The following is an 18780-nucleotide window of genomic DNA, read 5'->3' as shown; positions in this document are numbered from 1 at the left end:
TTAGTTTCCGTAAAGAATTATCTTTGTTCGCATAAGCTGGTTGTCTACAATATTCCTTGCAGTTGTGGCATGTCATGTATTGCACTGTGAAAGACAGGCACACTGAGCATAAGCATCACATACACTTAACAATAGTGAATCAAATCCATCATTGCAGAACACTGTCTTGGCACTAGTTATCCTATGGAATATAACAACACAGAGATTCTGGCATGCACTTCCAGCTACTGGGATAATGTTATTAAGGAATCTGTTGCAATTAAATTAACAAGTAACCTTATTAATAGAGATGGTGGCTTTATTTAAATTATGCGTAGAATCCTGCTTTCTTCCTTGTCAAAAAAAAAACAGAGGTGCAGAGTTAATGCTACCTCACCCACTGATTATTAATTTCACTTTCAATAACTTCTGGTTGGTCATTTTCGGTTTCTGATGGTGCTAGTGTTTACAGTGTGTGAGATGTTATCTTTCTAGAGTTCTCTGAAAACTGAGGTTTTAAATTATCTTACACAGTGTTTATTTTCTACCATTATGACTTGAAAATGGCAGGGTGTGCTCCTGTTGAAATATCTGCACTTGACGACGTCACTCAACTGCATTCCCGTACGTTTTTTGAATATTGTGTACACTGGGAGAAACTCAGGTCTTGCATTATTATATTTTCCTTGTTATTTATTAATGCTGGTAGGTCACTAATGCTCACTAAGAAGATCAGTGGTACAAGGATTGAGCCTTTGCGAACATCATACTTCATAGTAGCCTACTATGATTTTACTGTTTACACACATCAAAATATTAACTACTTCTAGTTTCTGTTTAAAGTATAGCACCTAACAAAGAAATTTGAGAATACAGATTCTATTGTAAATAATAAACTGTAAATGTGGTAACTGTAGTTACCAGATAATACTAGCAAAAACACACATTACTAAAATGAGCTAAGAATGCAAGCTTACTGTTACTTCCATTACACAGGCAGCTGTATGTAGTGATTTCCTATGATTAGATAGATATAAAAATCAGAAAACTCTTTCTCAATATTATTTCAATCTCATAAAATTGCTCCATATGGCCATAATTGTGTGTAACGGAGGTAAAAATAAACCTGAATTCTCAGTGCACTTGTATAGAGCACACTGTGTCACCAAGTATGAATGTGTCTATGTAGCTTGTTTACACTGCTCACTGTAACTTGCAGGTCACTTAAAGCTTAGACCATGTACATATGTCACTTCACAACCAGAAGGATGGTAAGAGAAGTCAGATGCTGAATTGGCTTATGTAAGATATGTCCACCTAATGCCTCTTTCCTCACGAACAATCACAGATGAATGGGAATAAAAGATAATGCACAAAAATTTGTGCAAAGAACATTTATATGCATGGGCCTTGTCATATCCACACATTACCTGATTGTGCAAATAGTCTGCCATGAGTCCCCTTCTTTGCTTGAGAGCTCATGCTGTATTTATTGTGGTGAAGCAGTGGCAGAAAAAGAAAATGCAAAAGTGACTGTAGTTAAAGAAGTATCTAAGTAACAGACATATGAGAATATGAAGTGACTTGCAAATTTCAGAAGGAGGTCACAGTGAGATTTTAGATGTGCTTGGGAAACAGATGTGACACAGCTGGCAATAACATTTCACTAGCTAGTAACTGGTGACTTACACCAGTTTGTTATTTCACATTTCCAGACAAAGGATTTCAGTGATTACTCCTGAAACAGAGAAATATTTAAGGGAGATTCTTGGTCACTATGTGAAGGTTAATTAACTTTCAGGGTATCATTTGTATTTTATTTTATAAAAAAGTTGTTTACACAACTTAAATAATGAAAGTGCAGTAGCCACCAGAAAGATTGCGGGAGGCACACATCGGCACGGCACATCATGGACAGTAGTTGCCGCAAGTAAAGTCCCGTCCACCAGAGGGCAAGCGAGAATTCGGCCGTGACCTCTGCCGGCGAAACACCAACAATCCAGGCAGCATGGGCCGTGCCCAGTCAGTTCACATCGGGCATACCTATCAGACGGTTCCCAGTCTACACTATGTGAAGTGCGACGGAAATATGAATTGTGTTACTACAGAAAGATTATCACATATTAACAGCGTTTAACTCGACAAGTTTGGGAATGTCATAGATACCAAAATCCCTTAGAACAGAGGTTATGTTTTCCAATTTTATATTTTTTGCATCATCAGTGTCCTACATTTCTGTTTCTAGTAGTTTGTTGAGGAGCTACACACACACCATTATTTCTTTTGTTCAGATGTCAGGCTCCTCAGTTGTTGTGCCATTAAGTTGCCGTAGCATGAATATTAATACAGTTTTCATAAACAGCATAAATTTCTGGCTTAGTCTTCTCTGTTTTCCTGCCATGAAAGTTATGGTACCTTATTCTTTACAGTAACATGACTGGAGGCTTTGTATTTAATACTTGATGCTCAGGGTAGCAAATCTCACATTTTTATTCAAATATTCTTTGAAAGTGGCATACCATATGACTTTTCTATGACTTTTCTATGTCTTTAGTCATCTACACATTTAAGCGTGCTTCCTTTGGAGTCAGCGGATGTTACTGCATATGAATCCCTCCACAGAATAACCTCAGTGCACTACACAGTGAAACACACATGGACCCCAGCTGCCTGTTTTCTGCTAAAAAGTGCAAAAATTCCCACCAAAGGTGGGAAGCAATGCGCTTTATGCACTGTATCCATTTCCAGAAAGTTACACATGCTGAAAAAAATGATACTGGGGTCCTCTCACTGATCACTGCAGGATTTGTCTAACACCTGATAACCATTGTAGAAGATTGTGGAAGCAGCCAGACACCTATGCCAGCAGGGAGGTGTGTTAGCCATCTTCCACCCTTGCAGCCATTTTGGCAATGGGTCCATCTAGCTAGAAAATTATGAGCACACTGCACTTCTTAGTGAATATGACTCTATAGGAAGCAGAAATCAAACAAACGGAATGTCCTGTCATATCTGCTGACGTGAATTTCATTGACATCTTGGATATTCTGGAATCCAGCCGGATGTTCGCGTCGTTCTCGCATGCTGTTGAAATATCGTGCGAGAACGACGTGAACATCCGGCTGGATTCCCGAATATCCAAGATGTCAACAGATCGCCGGCAAAGCATGTGAATTTCATTGTTTATGCTTGGGACAGGTGAAACCTGCAGTTCATTATCACAAGATACTCTTCACATACTGGATGATCTCAGGTGGACTCCCACTGAAAGAGTAGGACAGCGTTGACAAGCAATGTTTTGAACATCTTGTGGGCAATGTGCTAAGGGCAGAGTGCATATGCAGACCAGGAAAAAAAATTCCCGGATTTTTCCCAGATTTCCCAGTTAAAAATACATTTTCTCCCGGGTGAAATTACACTTTTTCCATGTTAAGTGACAGTATACTTTTTCTCGGAACTGTAAAACTTGTCAATCCTTTGAATGGTTATGGTTTTATACATTGGCACTTAAGAAAACGAAACTCAGGGAAAAAAACACATTTTGGAAAGACGTTTGATGTGCAGCAACATGCACACAGCATATTTTTGTATTACAAAAGTATTTCACCATACACTACATGTTACTTTCCGTAGCATTGAAATCGAGATTGTGATGTGCTTTGTTAGCCAGTCATGCCTCATGTCACGTGATCTCACCAGCTGATGACAGTGGATATTCAGAGCATAGGACACATGATATAGTCAGCCAATAGCAACATCACTGTTAAGTAGCATGAACACAAGAAAAGCTTTCACATATAACAGTGGTCTCTAAGATTAATAAGCTGCAAGAGAAGCTAAGCTTTCACATATAATGTTGGTCTTCTTTGCACATGTTACACTTTAAGATACATCACACAGATGTGCCAGTAAAATTTTTAACAACAACATAAATGTCTGATCATATGGGCTCAAAATTCTTCTAAATGGTCACCCTCAAAGAGTTGATTTTTAAATGAGAATCAAACCCTCTGTGGTTTAAGAAATTCACGGTACATTCTCGCACATAGTTCATCTTGCATAAAAGGAAATTTACTTTGCAAGTAACCCATTTAAAACATCCATTTGCAATATTTTCCCATGACCTGTTAGAAATAGGTTCATTTCAGCAGTTGCCAGAGAGCCCCAGATAACAGGCTTCATCGCACTTGCACAGCTATGATGACGCAGGAAGCCCATATGTTCATACGTGTAAAACATTAAAAGATGTTACATTATGCCCTAAAAGACACAAGACAGAGAATACTCCTAGATCATCGTAATTTTGCAAACCAAACTAAAACGCATAATTTGGCTTAATGTGCACATACGCATGTCCAGATTTGGATGTAAATTTTCTTGGAATACCTGTACTGCATTATCTCATGTTTGGTTCTCTATTATGGCATAATGCCATACATGCTAGATGATGAAAACATGCACTTGAAATGTAGCAGACAGTTAAAACGAGCCAGTAGTGTGGAATTAAACACTTCGTTTCAGATAAATTGACTGATTGAAAAAGAATAATAAAAGCCAAATTTCTTTAGCAAACTGACAAAAATAGCTTCATTGTTCTGCAAGGTGATTAATGCTTGACTGTCAGAAAGGTGGAAATAAAATATAATCTGAAACTAATAACATATTTTAGCCTTCCATAATTATGTGAATGTATTTTAATTCACCTGGTAGCTCCCAGCCACTGAAATCTGTTTTGTTTTCATTCGACACGAGAGCAATAAATGAAGATGAAACAGCAAAATCACTAAACACAAACACGGGTCATGTGGAGACTACCCACCTCCCCACTACAACTCAGACTGCTCTGTGCATCAGCCCCAGATCTACGATATTTCCAAACCGGGGCAATACTAGATAGTGATGCCCCTCCCCCCCCCCCCCTCTCCTCCCTCAAGTATTTGAGGTAGGGGGGAAAAAAAAGACTTTTCAAAAATATTTTCATTTTGCAGCGCATATCTTTTTGAAGAGTCTGATACAGAAAACATGTGTTCGAGGAAATGTAAGACATGTTATTTGGTCTTAAGTGTGCCAAAGTGCAGTGCCACACCTCATCACACAGCATTCTTTTATCACACGTCACTGTATTCCACTCTGTGGAATTCAAAGTGTAATATTTTGTAATGGATGCCATCAAACTACGTTCAGGACAATGGAAATTAAAATGTCCTGTAGTGCCTCTCCTGCCCCCAGTTGGTTAGTTTGGCACCCTGCGCTCTCCATTTTCCTAATAATAAAAAAAGGAGAGCGAAAAAAAAAAAACAAGCAGAACAGTACACATTTCTTCAATCCTTAAGTCCTAACAGTTCTTTCTCTCTAATCTTGCTACAGATTTACATGGCGTGCTTTCCTTTCTGGGTAAGAATCTATTACCTCATCAAAGTTCATTAAATGTTTTGCTCAAAAAAAAAAAAAAAATAAATAAATAAAAAATAAAAAAAAAATAAAATAAAAAAATAAAAATAAAAAAGGTCGCTGTCTAATACTGAAAAAGCTGTTAATATCAATGGTACCCAAGAATGGCCCAATTTCTCGATCTGATTATGTGTATTTTGTCCCTGTCTGTTAGATAAAATGAAGTAGACCTGTGAATTTTAAAATTTTCCCAGCGAATTGACTGTTCAAACAAATTTCGGGCTTGCAGCTGGTCATCGTTCAATACTTCGCACGATATTTCAACTGGGCACCTGCCAGTCATCTTCAGGTGAGCCGTCGCAGACTGGCGAAAATGTCCTCCATCCCGCAATATATAGCGTACTGTAAGTATTCTGCGCATGCATCGAAAACTTGATAGTTGTACTACACTGCCTGCCGGCAGCGCCCTCGCTGGTGGAATAGCAGAACTGTCGCCCTCTGCGTTGCTGTTTGCCACGGCCGTCGATGCACTCTGTCGTCTTTGATTTGAGCAAATCGTGGAGATGATGGGATTCCATGCACTGTCCAGCTGGTAGCCGCCATCACGGTTTAACAGATTTTCCGACAATCGTATTTCTATGGATTCTTTAATAATGGAGTCCCAGAAAGACGTTGCTGTGGACAAAATCATTGTTTTCTCATACTCCATTGAATGTTCATAGAAATACAATGTTCAGCAATAACGGACTTGCTTGGCTGCAAAAGGCGAGTGTAACATTGATGTTCAGTGCAGTGTTCTTTCACTGTGTGTGTGGTTTGACCTATGTAAGCCATACCACATTGGCATGGTATCTTGTAAATTCCGGCCTTTCATGGTAACAGATTGTCCTTAACTGATCCCACAAGGTCTGCAATCTTCGATGGTGGGCGGAAAACCACTTTTACCTGAAATTTTCGGAGGATTCTTGCTATTTTAAACGAAGTGTTGCCAATGAAAGGAACAAAAGCTAAAGATTGTTCCGGCATGTTCTCCTCTTTATTCACTTCCTGCTTCTTAGTTTTAACTGTTAGTGCCCTGTTAATCTGCCGGATGGAATACCCATTTTCGCTGAATACTGTCTTTAGATAGGCAAGTTCTTGAGGTAAGCTATCTAGATCTGAAACAGTATGAGCTCTATGAACAAGTGTTTTAAGCAAACTCATGGTTTGCGATGGGTGATGGCAACTCAATGCTTGCAGGTAGAAATCAGTATGAGTGGGTTTCCGGTAAACTGAATGCCCTAGAGAACCATCATTCTTCCTTCGAACCAGGACATCCAAGAAAGGCAAACAACCATCTTTCTCTATTTCCATGGTGAACAGGATGTTGCTATGAATGGAGTTGAGGTGATGTAGAAACTCCATTAATTTATCTTCTCCATGAGGCCACACTATGAAAGTGTCATCCACATACCGCCAAAAAACTGTTGGCTTCAGGGCAGCTGATTCAAGTGCTCTCTCTTCAAAATCCTCCATAAAAAGGTTGGCCACCAAAGGAGACAGGGGACTACCCATGGTGACACCATCAGTCTGTTCAAAATATTCTTGATTAAACATAAAATAAGTTGAGGAAAGAGTGTGCCTGAACAAAGCAGTGATATCAACAGGAAACATGTAACCAATCAGTGTCAAAGAATCTGCAAGAGGAACTTTTGTAAAAAGTGAGACCACATCAAAACTTACTAGAAGGTCTACACTGCTAAGACGAAGAGCCCCCAGTCTATTGATAAAATCAGCCGAGTTTCATATGTGATGTGAGCACTTGCCTACGAAAGGTCTCAGTAAGGAAGCGAGATGTTTAGCTAAATCATATGTAGGAGCTCCAATGTTGCTCAATATTGGATGCAGAGGAAGACCCTCTTTATGAATCTGGAAGGCCATACAGTCTCAGATGTACACAACCATGTGGTCTTAACCTCTTGATGGTCTCTTGCGGTACGGAGGAGGAATTTAATAGTGCTGAAGTTTGTGGTGTGTATAAAGATAAGATGTATGGTCTGCTAAGTGACTCTACCTATAGAAGGATTGATTACGATCCTACAGGACGTGAGCAACGAAAAAACTTCATCATCTCTTGGTCTCCCTCTACGATTTTTACCCTCCACGCTGCCCTCCAATGCTAAATTTGTGATCCCTCGATGCCTCAGAACATGTCCTACCAACCGATCCCTTCTTCTAGTCAAGTTGTGCCACAAACTTCTCTTCTCCCCAATCCTATTCAATACCTCCTCATTAGTTACGTGATCTACCCACCTTATCTTCAGCATTCTTCTGTAGCACCACATTTCGAAAGCTTCTATTCTCTTCTTGTCCAAACTAGTTATCGTCCATGTCTCACTTCCATACATGGCTACACTCCATACAAATACTTTCAGAAAAGACTTCCTGACACCTAAATCTATATTCGATGTTAACAAATTTCTCTTCTTGAGAAACGCTTTCCTTGCCATTGCCAGTCTACATTTTATATCCTCTCTACTTCGACCATCATCGGTTATTTTACTCCCTAAATAGCAAAACTCCTTTACTACTTTAAGTGTCTCATTTCCTAATCTAATTCCCTCAGCATCACCCGACTTAATTTGACTACATTCCATTATCCTCGTTTTGCTTTTGTTGATGTTCATCTTATATCCTCCTTTCAAGACACTGTCCATTCCGTTCAACTGCTCTTCCAAGTCCTTTGCTGTCTCTGACAGAATTACAATGTCATCGGCGAACCTCAAAGTTTTTACTTCTTCTCCATGAATTTTAATACCTACTCCGAATTTTTCTTTGGTTTCCTTTACTGCTTGCTCAATATACAGATTGAATAACATCGGGGAGAGACTACAACCCTGTCTCACTCCTTTCCCAATCACTGCTTCCCTTTCATGTCCCTCGACTCTTATAACTGCCATCTGGTTTATGTACAAATTGTAAATAGCCTTTCGCTCCCTGTATTTTACCCCTGCCACCTTCAGAATTTGAAAGAGAGTATTCCAGTCAACATTGTCAAAAGCTTTCTCTAAGTCTACAAATGCTAGAAACGTAGGTTTGCCTTTTCTTAATCTTTCTTCCAAGATAAGTCGTAAGGTCAGTATTGCCTCACGTGTTCCAACATTTCTACGGAATCCAAACTGATCTTCCCCGAGGTCGGCTTCTACCAGTTTTTCCATTCGTCTGTAAAGAATTCGCGTTAGTATTTTGCAGCTGTGACTTATTAAACTGATAGTTCGGTAACTTTCACATCTGTCAACACCTGCTTTCTTGGGGATTTGAATTATTATATTCTTCTTAAAGTCCGAGGGTATTTCGCCTGTCTCATACATCGTGCTCACCAGATGGTAGAGTTTTGTCATGACTGGCTCTCCTGAGGCCATCAGTAGTTCTAATGGAATGTTGTCTACTCCCGGGGCCTTGTTTTGACTCAGGTCTTTCAGTGCTCTGTCAAACTCTTCACGCAGTATCGTATCTCCCATTTCATCTTCATCTACATCCTCTTCCATTTCCATAATATTGTCCTCAAGTACATCGCCCTTGTATAAACCCTCTATATACTCCTTCCACCTTTCTGCTTTCCCTTCTTTGCTTAGAACTGGGTTGCCATCTGAGCTCTTGATATTCATACAAGTGGTTCTCTTCTCTCCAAAGGTCTCTTTAATTTTCCTGTAGGCAGTATCTATCTTACCCCTAGTGAGACAAGCTTCTACTTCCTTACATTTGTCCTCTAGCCATCCCTGCTTAGCCATTTTGCACTTCCTGTCGATTTCATTTTTGAGACGTTTGTATTCCTTTTTGCCTGCTTCAATTACTGCATTTTTATATTTTCTCCTTTCATCAATTAAATTCAATATTTCTTCTGTTACCCAAGGATTTCTATTAGCCCGCGTCTTTTTACCTACTTGATCATCTGCTGCCTTCACCACTTCATCCCTCAGAGCTACCCATTCTTCTTCTACTGTATTTCTTTCCCCCATTCCTGTCAATTGTTCCCTAATGCTCTCCCTGAAACTCTCTACAACCTCTGGTTCTTTCAGTTTATCCAGGTCCCATCTCCTTAAATTCCCACCTTTTTGCAGTTTCTTCAGTTTCAATCTGCAGTTCATAACCAATAGATTGTGGTCAGAATCTACATCTGCCCCAGGAAATGTCTTACAATTTAAAACCTGGTTCCTAAATCTCTGTCTTACCATTATATAATCTATCTGAAACCTGTCAGTATCTCCAGGCTTCTTCCATGTATACAGCCTCCTTTCATGATTCTTGAACCAAGTGTTAGCTATGATTAAGTTATACTCTGTGCAAAATTCTACAAGGCGGCTTCCTCTTTCATTCCTTCCCCCCAATCCATATTCACCTACTATGTTTCCTTCTCTCCCTTTTCCTACTGACGAATTCCAGTCACCCATCACTATTAAATTTTCGTCTCCCTTCACTACCTGAATAATTTCTTTTATCTCGTCATACATTTCATCTATTTCTTCATCATCTGCAGAGCTAGTTGGCATATAAACTTTTACTACTGTAGTAGGCATGGGCTTTGTGTCTATCTTGGCCACAATAATGCGTTCACTATGCTGTTTGTAGTAGCTAACCCGCACTCCTATTTTTTTATTCATTATTAAACCTACTCCTGCATTACCCCTATTTGATTTTGTATTTATAACCCTGTAATCACCTGACCAAAAGTCTTGTTCCTCCTGCCACCGAACTTCACTAATTCCCACTATATCTAACTTTAACCTATCCATCTCCCTTTTTAAATTTTCTAACCTACCTGCCCGATTAAGTGATCTGACATTCCACGCTCCGATCCGTAGAACGCCAGTTTTCTTTCTCCTGATAACGACGTCCTCTTGAGTAGTCCCCGCCCGGAGATCCGAATGGGGGACTATTTTACCTCCAGAATATTTTACCCAAGAGGACGCCATCATCATTTAATCATACAGTAGAGCTGCATGTCCTCGGGAAAAATTACGGCTGTAGTTTCCCCTTGCTTTCAGCCGTTCGCAGTACCAGCACAGCAAGGCCGTTTTGGTTAATGTTACAAGGCCAGATCAGTCAATCATCCAGACAGTTTCCCCTGCAACTACTGAAAAGGCTGCTGCCCCTCTTCAGGAACCACATGTTTGTCTGGCCTCTCAACAGATACCCCTCCGTTGTGGTTGCACCTACGGTACGGCCATCTGTATCGCTGAAGCACGCAAGCCTCCCCACCAACGGCAAGGTCCATGGTTCATGGGGGGGATATTGAAGGAAGGTAACAACCAATAAACAATGAACCAATAACAGAAATAACAGAAATATAAATCTCTGTAAGAATTTTGTAACTGACTGAACTCCTTCCCCCAAAAAAAGTAAACCTGTCCACAAAAAGTGAGAGTTGTCACAGAACAATTGTCTTGAGCATTCCCCCCAAATCAATAAAAGTATTCAAAAACTGTTTACATGAATTTGACAAAAACCTTGTAGTGAGAATGTTGTTTAGCGAGCAGAACAACTATATGAAGTACACAGGCATTATTAAAAGCTACTCAACTCTTGACAGATTATCATTTACTTTATACGTGACCTTTTAACAGTATTCAATAATTATTTTCAAAAAAATATAAAATATTATTCCTTCTATGATCACTGCAGTTTTTAAGAAAGAACTTGATACTGTACTTGTGCATTGTGCTCTACTGTCACTAATGATATGGACAATAAGCAGTGATTTACTTCATGTACAACTACTCAAAATTAATTTCAGAAAACTGAGATAAGAAAATGAAGCTGCTCAGTGGACACAAACATAGAGATGAAAAAAGAGTATTAATAAAGAATCCAAATGTCTAACTATTTGATACTGACCTGCCTCACAGTATGGAAGTCCATCTTCAAGGAAGAAGGGGCTGTTACCAAACAGCTTGCCACAGTAAGCACACAAGAAGCACTCTGGATGGAAATGCTTTCCAATGGCATTCAAGCAGTCCTATGGAAAACAAATTGTATTTTCTTCATTAGTTTTACACATATTTATTAGCCCAGATATGCTTTCAATGTTAGTCCTCTGTATTCTAACAAAAATTGTATATTATGTGCAGCTCTAACTTTGGAGCCAATGACATTTACAAAGTATCTGGCAGTACTGATGTGAACGCATTATAGTACCAATTGATTTGTTGGGAATATAGTCTCCATATTTCTGTTAATTCATTGGTCTACACTTTCCCCAAAGAATGTGTTAAAATGAGAGCAATAATAATAATACAGCCATCTTGGCATTTGCCTCAACAGAGTTATGAAAAATATGGAACACTTAAATCAGGATGGGCTGGCAGGGACTTTGCCCCCATACTTCACATGTAAATGTTCACTTCTCATGGGCGAATGACCTCACATAGGATACATCAGGAAACATATGAGGTTCAGAGAAGCTTCTTAAGTAGCTCTCTGTATTTTACTTGTAATCCACTTCTCTTCTGGTACAACATTAAGACTGACTTATCTTTCTCTCAATACTTTAGAAGCAGAGAAGGCCACTCAATGAAAAGCAGAAGCATAGAGTCATCAACAGGTACACACAAAAATTTTGGAAGCTTTGAGAACAGATCCTTTCTTAAGCCAGAATACACACACACACACACACACACACACGTACCACACTTGCACATGCATGCATGCACACAAGCAGGTGTGCCCCTACATAGTGCTGGTTAGTTGCACAATGCCAGAATTGCAGTTCGGCAGGTGGCAGACAGAAAGAGAGATTGGCAAGTGTATGGTAGTGACTCAGAGGGGGGCAGCTGGTTTGCTGGCTAGCAATGGAGCAGGGAGAGATGCAGGCATGTGGTCTAGGCATGTGACACACAGGTATTGATGCTGGTGGGGAGCAGTGCATGATGAAGGTGGCACTGGGATATGAATTGGTAGGGGGTCATACGACAAAGAAAGGGGAAACTGTTGGGTGAAGAGTGTAAGGACATTGAGTTAATGAAATCTGAGGTCAGGAGGATTACTGGAGGGGAGGATGTGTTTCAAGGATAATTCCCACCCACACAGTAAAGAAGCGCTGGTAGTGGAGGGAAGGGCCCAGATGGCACAAGTTGTGAAGCAGATGTTGAAATCTAGCATGTTGTGCTCAGCTGCATTTTGTGCCATTGAGTGGTCAATATTGTGCTTGGCACAGTTTGGTGGTGGTCATTTATTCTAGTGGACAGCTGCTAGTTTGTTGCACCGATATAAAAAGCTGTGCAAAAATTGCAGCGGAGTTGGTATGAGCTCTGCACAGCTCTTTGTGTCAATATGACAACCAACCAGTGCTCCACCAGAATGAATGGTCATTGCCAAACCATGGCCAAGAATAAAGTTGACCACCACATGCTTGATTTCAATGGCTAATTCACAGACTGTGCCATCTGGATCCTTCCCTCCAACACCAGCTTTTCTGAATTATACAGAGGGGAGTTATCCTTGTAGCACATCCTTCACTCCCATAAACCTCCTGGCCTCAGTCTTCATTAAACCAATATCCCCATCCTACATCCAACAGTTTCCCCTTTCCCTTTCCTATCATCCACTCTCAATTCATGTCCTCATGTCATCTTCCTCATTGGTTGCTCCTCACCTGCTCCAACAACCATGCATCATATGCCTAGCGTATGCACCTGCATGGCTCCCTCCCCGATTGCTAAACAGCAAACCAGCCCCCTCCCTCTGAGCCATTAAACAAACACTCCAACCCTTCTTCCTGCCTCCCACTCTACCTACCTATCTATCTATCTATCTACTCTATCCCATACAACCTCCACCCCACCCTCGTCCGCATGATGAACTGCAATCCTGGCATTGCGCATCCAGCATGCACTATATAGGGATACAAGTGTGCAAGCATGTGTTTGGGTGTGTGTGTGTGTGTGTGTGTGTGTGTGTGTTTTCCCACTCTCTCTCTCTCTCTCTCTCTCTATCTATCTATCTATATAACAGAAGGAAACATTCCATGTGGGGAAAATTCCTATCTATTTATCTATCTACTCTACCCCATACAACCTCCACCCCACCCTCGTCTGCATGATGAACTGCAATCCTGTCGTTGTGCATCCAGCATGCACTATATAGGGAGGGATACAAGTGTGCAAGCACATGTGTGTGTGTGTGTGTGTGTGTGTGTGTGTGTGTGTGTGTACTCTAGCATGACAGAGGATTTATTATGGAAGGTAGCAAGTTTTCCTTCTTTTTTGTGTGCACCTGTTAATGGTTCAACACTTCTGCTTTTTGTTGAATGGTCTCCTGGACTCCTAAAGTATTTAATTATACCAGAACTTTCCAGCTATATATATATTTCTCTCAGTCACTCATATATATTTCCTTTACCTCTTTTTCTTGATACAGTAGCTAATTATAAAGTCCAAACTGTTTGGGACTCATGCCCAATTTCCTGTTCACTTATGTGTAAGCTCAACTCCAGTTTGTCCGCAGCTCGTGGTCTTGTGGTCGTGTTCTCGCTTCCCGAGCATGGGGTCCCAGGTTCAATTCCCGGTTCGGTCAAGGATTTTCACCTGCCTCGAGATGACTGGGTTTTTGTGTTGTCCTCACCATTTCATTATCATTAATGGAAGTGGCAAGACTGGATTGAGCAAAGGTTGGGAATTTGTACGGGCACTGATAACAGCACAGTTGAGTGCCCCACAAACCAAACATCATCATCAACTCCAATTTTTTTCATGTCTTGACAACTTTAAACAGTAATCCAGTGATCTTTTTCTGTCACATGCTATTAAAATTAATGTACAGTGTAGTTAAACAACTCAAACATTTTAACATCTTCTTTCCTTATATTTACAAGACAATATCTCCATTGAGCATGCCCTGCTTTGTATCTACATAGAGCTTATCAAAAAGTTTCCACAAGAGTGGAGAATCTGCTCTGTACTTTAACAATGAATGCAGAACCTGTAATGATGTTAGTTTAATATTGTGTGTGATTAATTTAAAATCATGTTTCTATTGGGATTCAGATTTTTCCACAAATATTTATAAAGATGATGTGATCCAATTTAATATAATTTTGTGTATCCTTTGAAAATTCAGAGTAATTATAAAGTCCACAAAACATTTTTAAAAATTGGTATAAGTTAATGATTAAAAACAATGTAACAAATCATACAATGTGTGAAAGACAAACTCTTAATTTTTTTTTCTAATGTGGTGCTGGCAGGTTAGTTTGGAAAACCGCTGACAGAGGCAGTACCAAGCACAATTGCTGAAAATGGTGGCAAACCAGACAGAGAAAGCGTTGTGTATTAGAGACTCTGCCCACTGGAAATTAGTAGAGAGTCTGCAAAGAGTTTTCTGTGGCATGTTCCAAAAGACACCACTAGTTTACAATACCACAGCGAAGTGGTGTAAGAAATTCAAGGAGGTTGGTTATGTGTACAATGCAAAATGTTTGAGCAGCCAAGCATGTCAAAACAAGGATTGTACTATTTTGGAGACATGAAGATGTGAAGTCCTACAAAATTTACCAGTCAGGCTAATGCAGAACTGAACATCTGTCAGCCAATAGTAATGAAAATCTTTCATAACCTATTAAGAGTGAAGTTGTACAAATTGAAGATCCTGAAATACATAAGATGTGGCAAGAAACTGCAGTTCTGGGCTGATATGCAGAAACATCTTGAAAATTATGACTTTGAAAGCAAATTAAGCTTTAGTGAGAAATCCACTTTTCATGTTTTGGGAAAGGTCAACTGGCATAATGCACATATATGGAGGACAGAAAATCCACATGTACGGTCAAACACATCCCAGATTCTGAGAAGTTAATGTGTTCTTTGTCTTGTCCAACAAGACAGTCTATGGACCCATCATCTTTTCTGAGAGAGGTGTCCATAATATTACCTACCTTGACATGCATCAACTGTGGTTCATACCACAACTTGAAACTGACAGCAGGGATTTCACATTTCAACAAATAGATGCTCCTCCACATTTCCACAGTTGCGTATAAAATTACCGAGTGAGATGTTGCCATGTCACTGGATAGGTCATGTTACAGCTGCTGACCTAGCGCTACTTGAATGGCCACCATTGTTGTCAGACATGACACCTTGTGATTTTTTATTGTGGTGTTACATCAAGGATAGCGTTTATGCTCTGTTTCTACCACATAACCTCAAAGACTTGTGATGATGCATAGCAGCAGCTGTTCTTACAATCACTCTCGATAAGCTGGGTGGGGTATGGGCAGAATTGGACTACTGATTAGACATGTGCTGTGTGGACAAACAGAACATTTATAAGTATTGAAAAAATAACTTTGGGAGATTGTCTCTAACATACTGTATCATTTGTTAAATTGTTCTTGGCTATTTATCTATGCCAATTTTTTGAAATGTTGCATTAACTTTGTAATTACCCCATATACGAAAAATAACTTATCAATATTTCTGTTAACATAAAGCATAGATAACACAAGATTAAGTAGATTAAGAAAATATCATTAAAGTAGGATAAAAGTACTAACAGACTGAGTCTTTGTGTTGGGCTGTGAGGTGTGCTCAAATGAGCTGGCTGATCAAGAACTACTCATCTAAGACAAAGAATCAGATTATTTCTGTATCTTGCATTGTTAGCTGCAACATGCAGAGGATGTGATTCATTGGTGCTACACACTATAGCACTTTTGACTGAGATAAACTTATGCTGCAGTGCAGTGTTCTTCTTCGGCAGGCCGGTGTAGAAGTGCATACAGAATCAACTGAGTGAAAAATCTGTGTAATACACATGTTTATTTATAAATAAAAGCCATCTTAGGTATTTTCCCTTGTGTGAGACCACTTGCACAAAATCGTGTGTCAATTTAAAGTTCTATATTCACATATTTTATTGCTTGCGTAGCTTTTCCTGAGTTATCTTTCACTGAGTGTATCAATACCCATTTATATTGTGATATATTGTGAAAACTTGAACATTCACAAGTGCTGCGATGAACTGGTATTGTTATTGTCAATTGTAGGTTTAAACTAAATTATGGATTTTAAAAATTTTTGAGGACAGTAGACCTATCCTCATTCAAAAAAATCTGTCTCCAGTTTCATTTTTTGAATTACATCAGAAATAGATTAGTTTCAGAATTTTTGGATACTTACAAAACTCTGTTTTCGTAAGTTAGTGGTACAAGTGTTTTGGAGATGTAATTTAATTCATAGCAAATCAGCGTTTATGGTTCACAGTTGCTGAATGAAAAAGGTTTGGCTGTCAAGAGAGCAACAAGTGATGCCTTCAATGACTACCATAGAAAAATATTGTCAAATGATATTTCACAAAATCCAAAGAAATACTGGTTGTATGTAAAGGCTGTTAGTGGCACCAAAGTTAGTGTCCAGTCCCTATCGAATGAGACAGGAACTGAAATTAAGGGTAGCAAAGCAAAAACTGAAATGCTGAACTCCATTCTCAAATATTCCTTTAAAAAGGAAAAGCCACGAGAATTGTCCCAATTTAATCCTTGTATCACTGAAAAGATGAATGAAATAAGTATTAGTGCCAGTGGTGTTGAGAGACTGCTGAAATCATTAAAACTGAACAAAGATCCAGGCCCCAATGGGATCCCTGTCAGATTCTGTACTGAATTTGTGGCTGAGATAGCCCCTCTTCTCACTATAATCTATCTTAGATCCGACAACCAAAAAACCATTCCCAGTTCTTGGAAAAAGGCACAGGTCACACCTCTCAACAAGAAGAGTAGTAGAAGTGATCCACAAAACTACCTTCCAATATATTTGACATAAATTTGTTGTAGAATCTTAGAACATATTCTTAGCTCTAACGTAATGAGGTATCTTGAGCAGAATGACTTTCTCAATGCCGACCAGCATGGTTTTCAAAAACATCGATCATGTGAAACCCAACTCGTACTTTTCTCACACGACATACTGAAAGCTTTGGTTCAAGGCAACCAGGTAGATGCTATGTTTCTTGATTTCCGAAAAGCATTTGACTCAGTACCGCAGCTACGCTTATTATCTAAAGTATTATCATATTGGGTATCATGTGAAATTTGTGACTGGACTGAGGACTTTTGGTAAGGAGGTCGTAGCACATTATCTTGGATGGAGAGTCATCGTCAAATGTAGAAGTGACTTTGGATGTGTCCCAGGGAAGTGTGTTGGGATCCTTGCTGCTCACGTTATATATTAAAGACTCTGCAGACAGATTAATAGTAAAATAAGGCTTTTTGCAGATGATGCAATTATCTGTAGTGAAGTACTATCTGATAGAAGCTACATACATATTCAGCCAGAGCTCAATATTATTTCAACATGGTGTAAAGATTGGCAACTTGCTCTAAATGTTCACAAATGTAAAATTGTGCACTTCACAAAACGAAAAAATGTAGTAACCTCTGGCTATAATATTTATGAATCACTGACGGGATCGACCAACTCATATAAATACCTGGGAGTAACACCTTCATAGGGATATGAAATGGAATGATCACATAGGTTCAGTCATGGGTAAAGCAGGTGTTAGACTCAGTCTATTGGTAGACTACTAAATCAGTCTACTAAATAGGTTGCTTACAAATTGCTCATGCAACTCATCTAGAATATTGCTGTGTGTGGGACCTTTATCGGATAGGACTAACAGGGGATACTGAACTGATATAGAGAAGTGCGGCACAAATGGTCACAGGTTTGTTTAATCCATGGAAGAGTGTCACAGAGACATTGAAGCAACTGAAATGGCAGACTCTTGAAGACAGATGTAAACTGTCCTGAGAAAGTTTATTAACAAATTTTCAAGAACCGGCTTTAAATGATTACTCTAGGGATATACCACAACCATCTATGTATCATTCACACAGGGATCGTGAGGATAAGATTAGAATAACTACTGCACACAGAGAGGCATTCAAACAATCATTCTTTCCACGTTCCATGAATGAATGGAACAGGAAGAAGTCCTAATAGCTAGTACAATGGGACGTATGCTCTGCCATACATGCCATGGTGGTTTGCAGAGTATAGATGTAGATATCTAACACAAAATTTTAATCTGTCAGAAAGCTTCGGTTTTAAACTAGCTTGCAGCAGTAGCAGCATAGTAAGTTGCATACTTACTCCCTTTATTTTGGTATTGCACTTATCACATGTTGGTGCAATATATTTCTCAAAACAGAATTCACAGTACAGCTCTCCCTTTTCCTCTACAAATCCAATGTCTTGCAGTGGTCGGCGGCACTGTCCGTTGACACAGATGAAGTGTTCAGGACACCATATCTTGCCCAAAGCTGTGATGAATGGTCCTCTGATGAAGAAATGAACTAATATAAGTTGACAATGTATGAAATGTGCTACAAATTATAATACACTTATAACAAAGAAAACTGCAGAACTGATGGAA

At 39.4% G+C, this 18780-nt stretch overlaps 1 protein-coding gene across 6 annotated transcripts in view; it reads right to left on the bottom strand.

Moving 5' to 3' along the window:
- Positions 1 to 18780, bottom strand: part of LOC126101076 (PDZ and LIM domain protein Zasp) — a 276320-nt gene that overhangs the window by 15392 nt on the left and 242148 nt on the right. For all 6 annotated transcript variants that reach the window (XM_049911753.1, XM_049911756.1, XM_049911751.1 and 3 more), the window contains 2 exons: positions 18498 to 18684; positions 11245 to 11365 (listed from right to left, as the gene is read on the bottom strand). In XM_049911753.1, the coding sequence (XP_049767710.1) occupies positions 11245 to 11365; positions 18498 to 18684 (308 nt within the window). The remainder of the gene's footprint in view (positions 1 to 11244; positions 11366 to 18497; positions 18685 to 18780) is intronic.

This window comes from Schistocerca cancellata, chromosome 9 (assembly GCF_023864275.1).
Source record: "Schistocerca cancellata isolate TAMUIC-IGC-003103 chromosome 9, iqSchCanc2.1, whole genome shotgun sequence".
Taxonomy (NCBI): Eukaryota; Metazoa; Arthropoda; class Insecta; order Orthoptera; family Acrididae; genus Schistocerca; species Schistocerca cancellata.
Note: the sequence above shows the minus strand (reverse complement) of the source record. Positions and strands in the feature narration are given on the sequence as shown.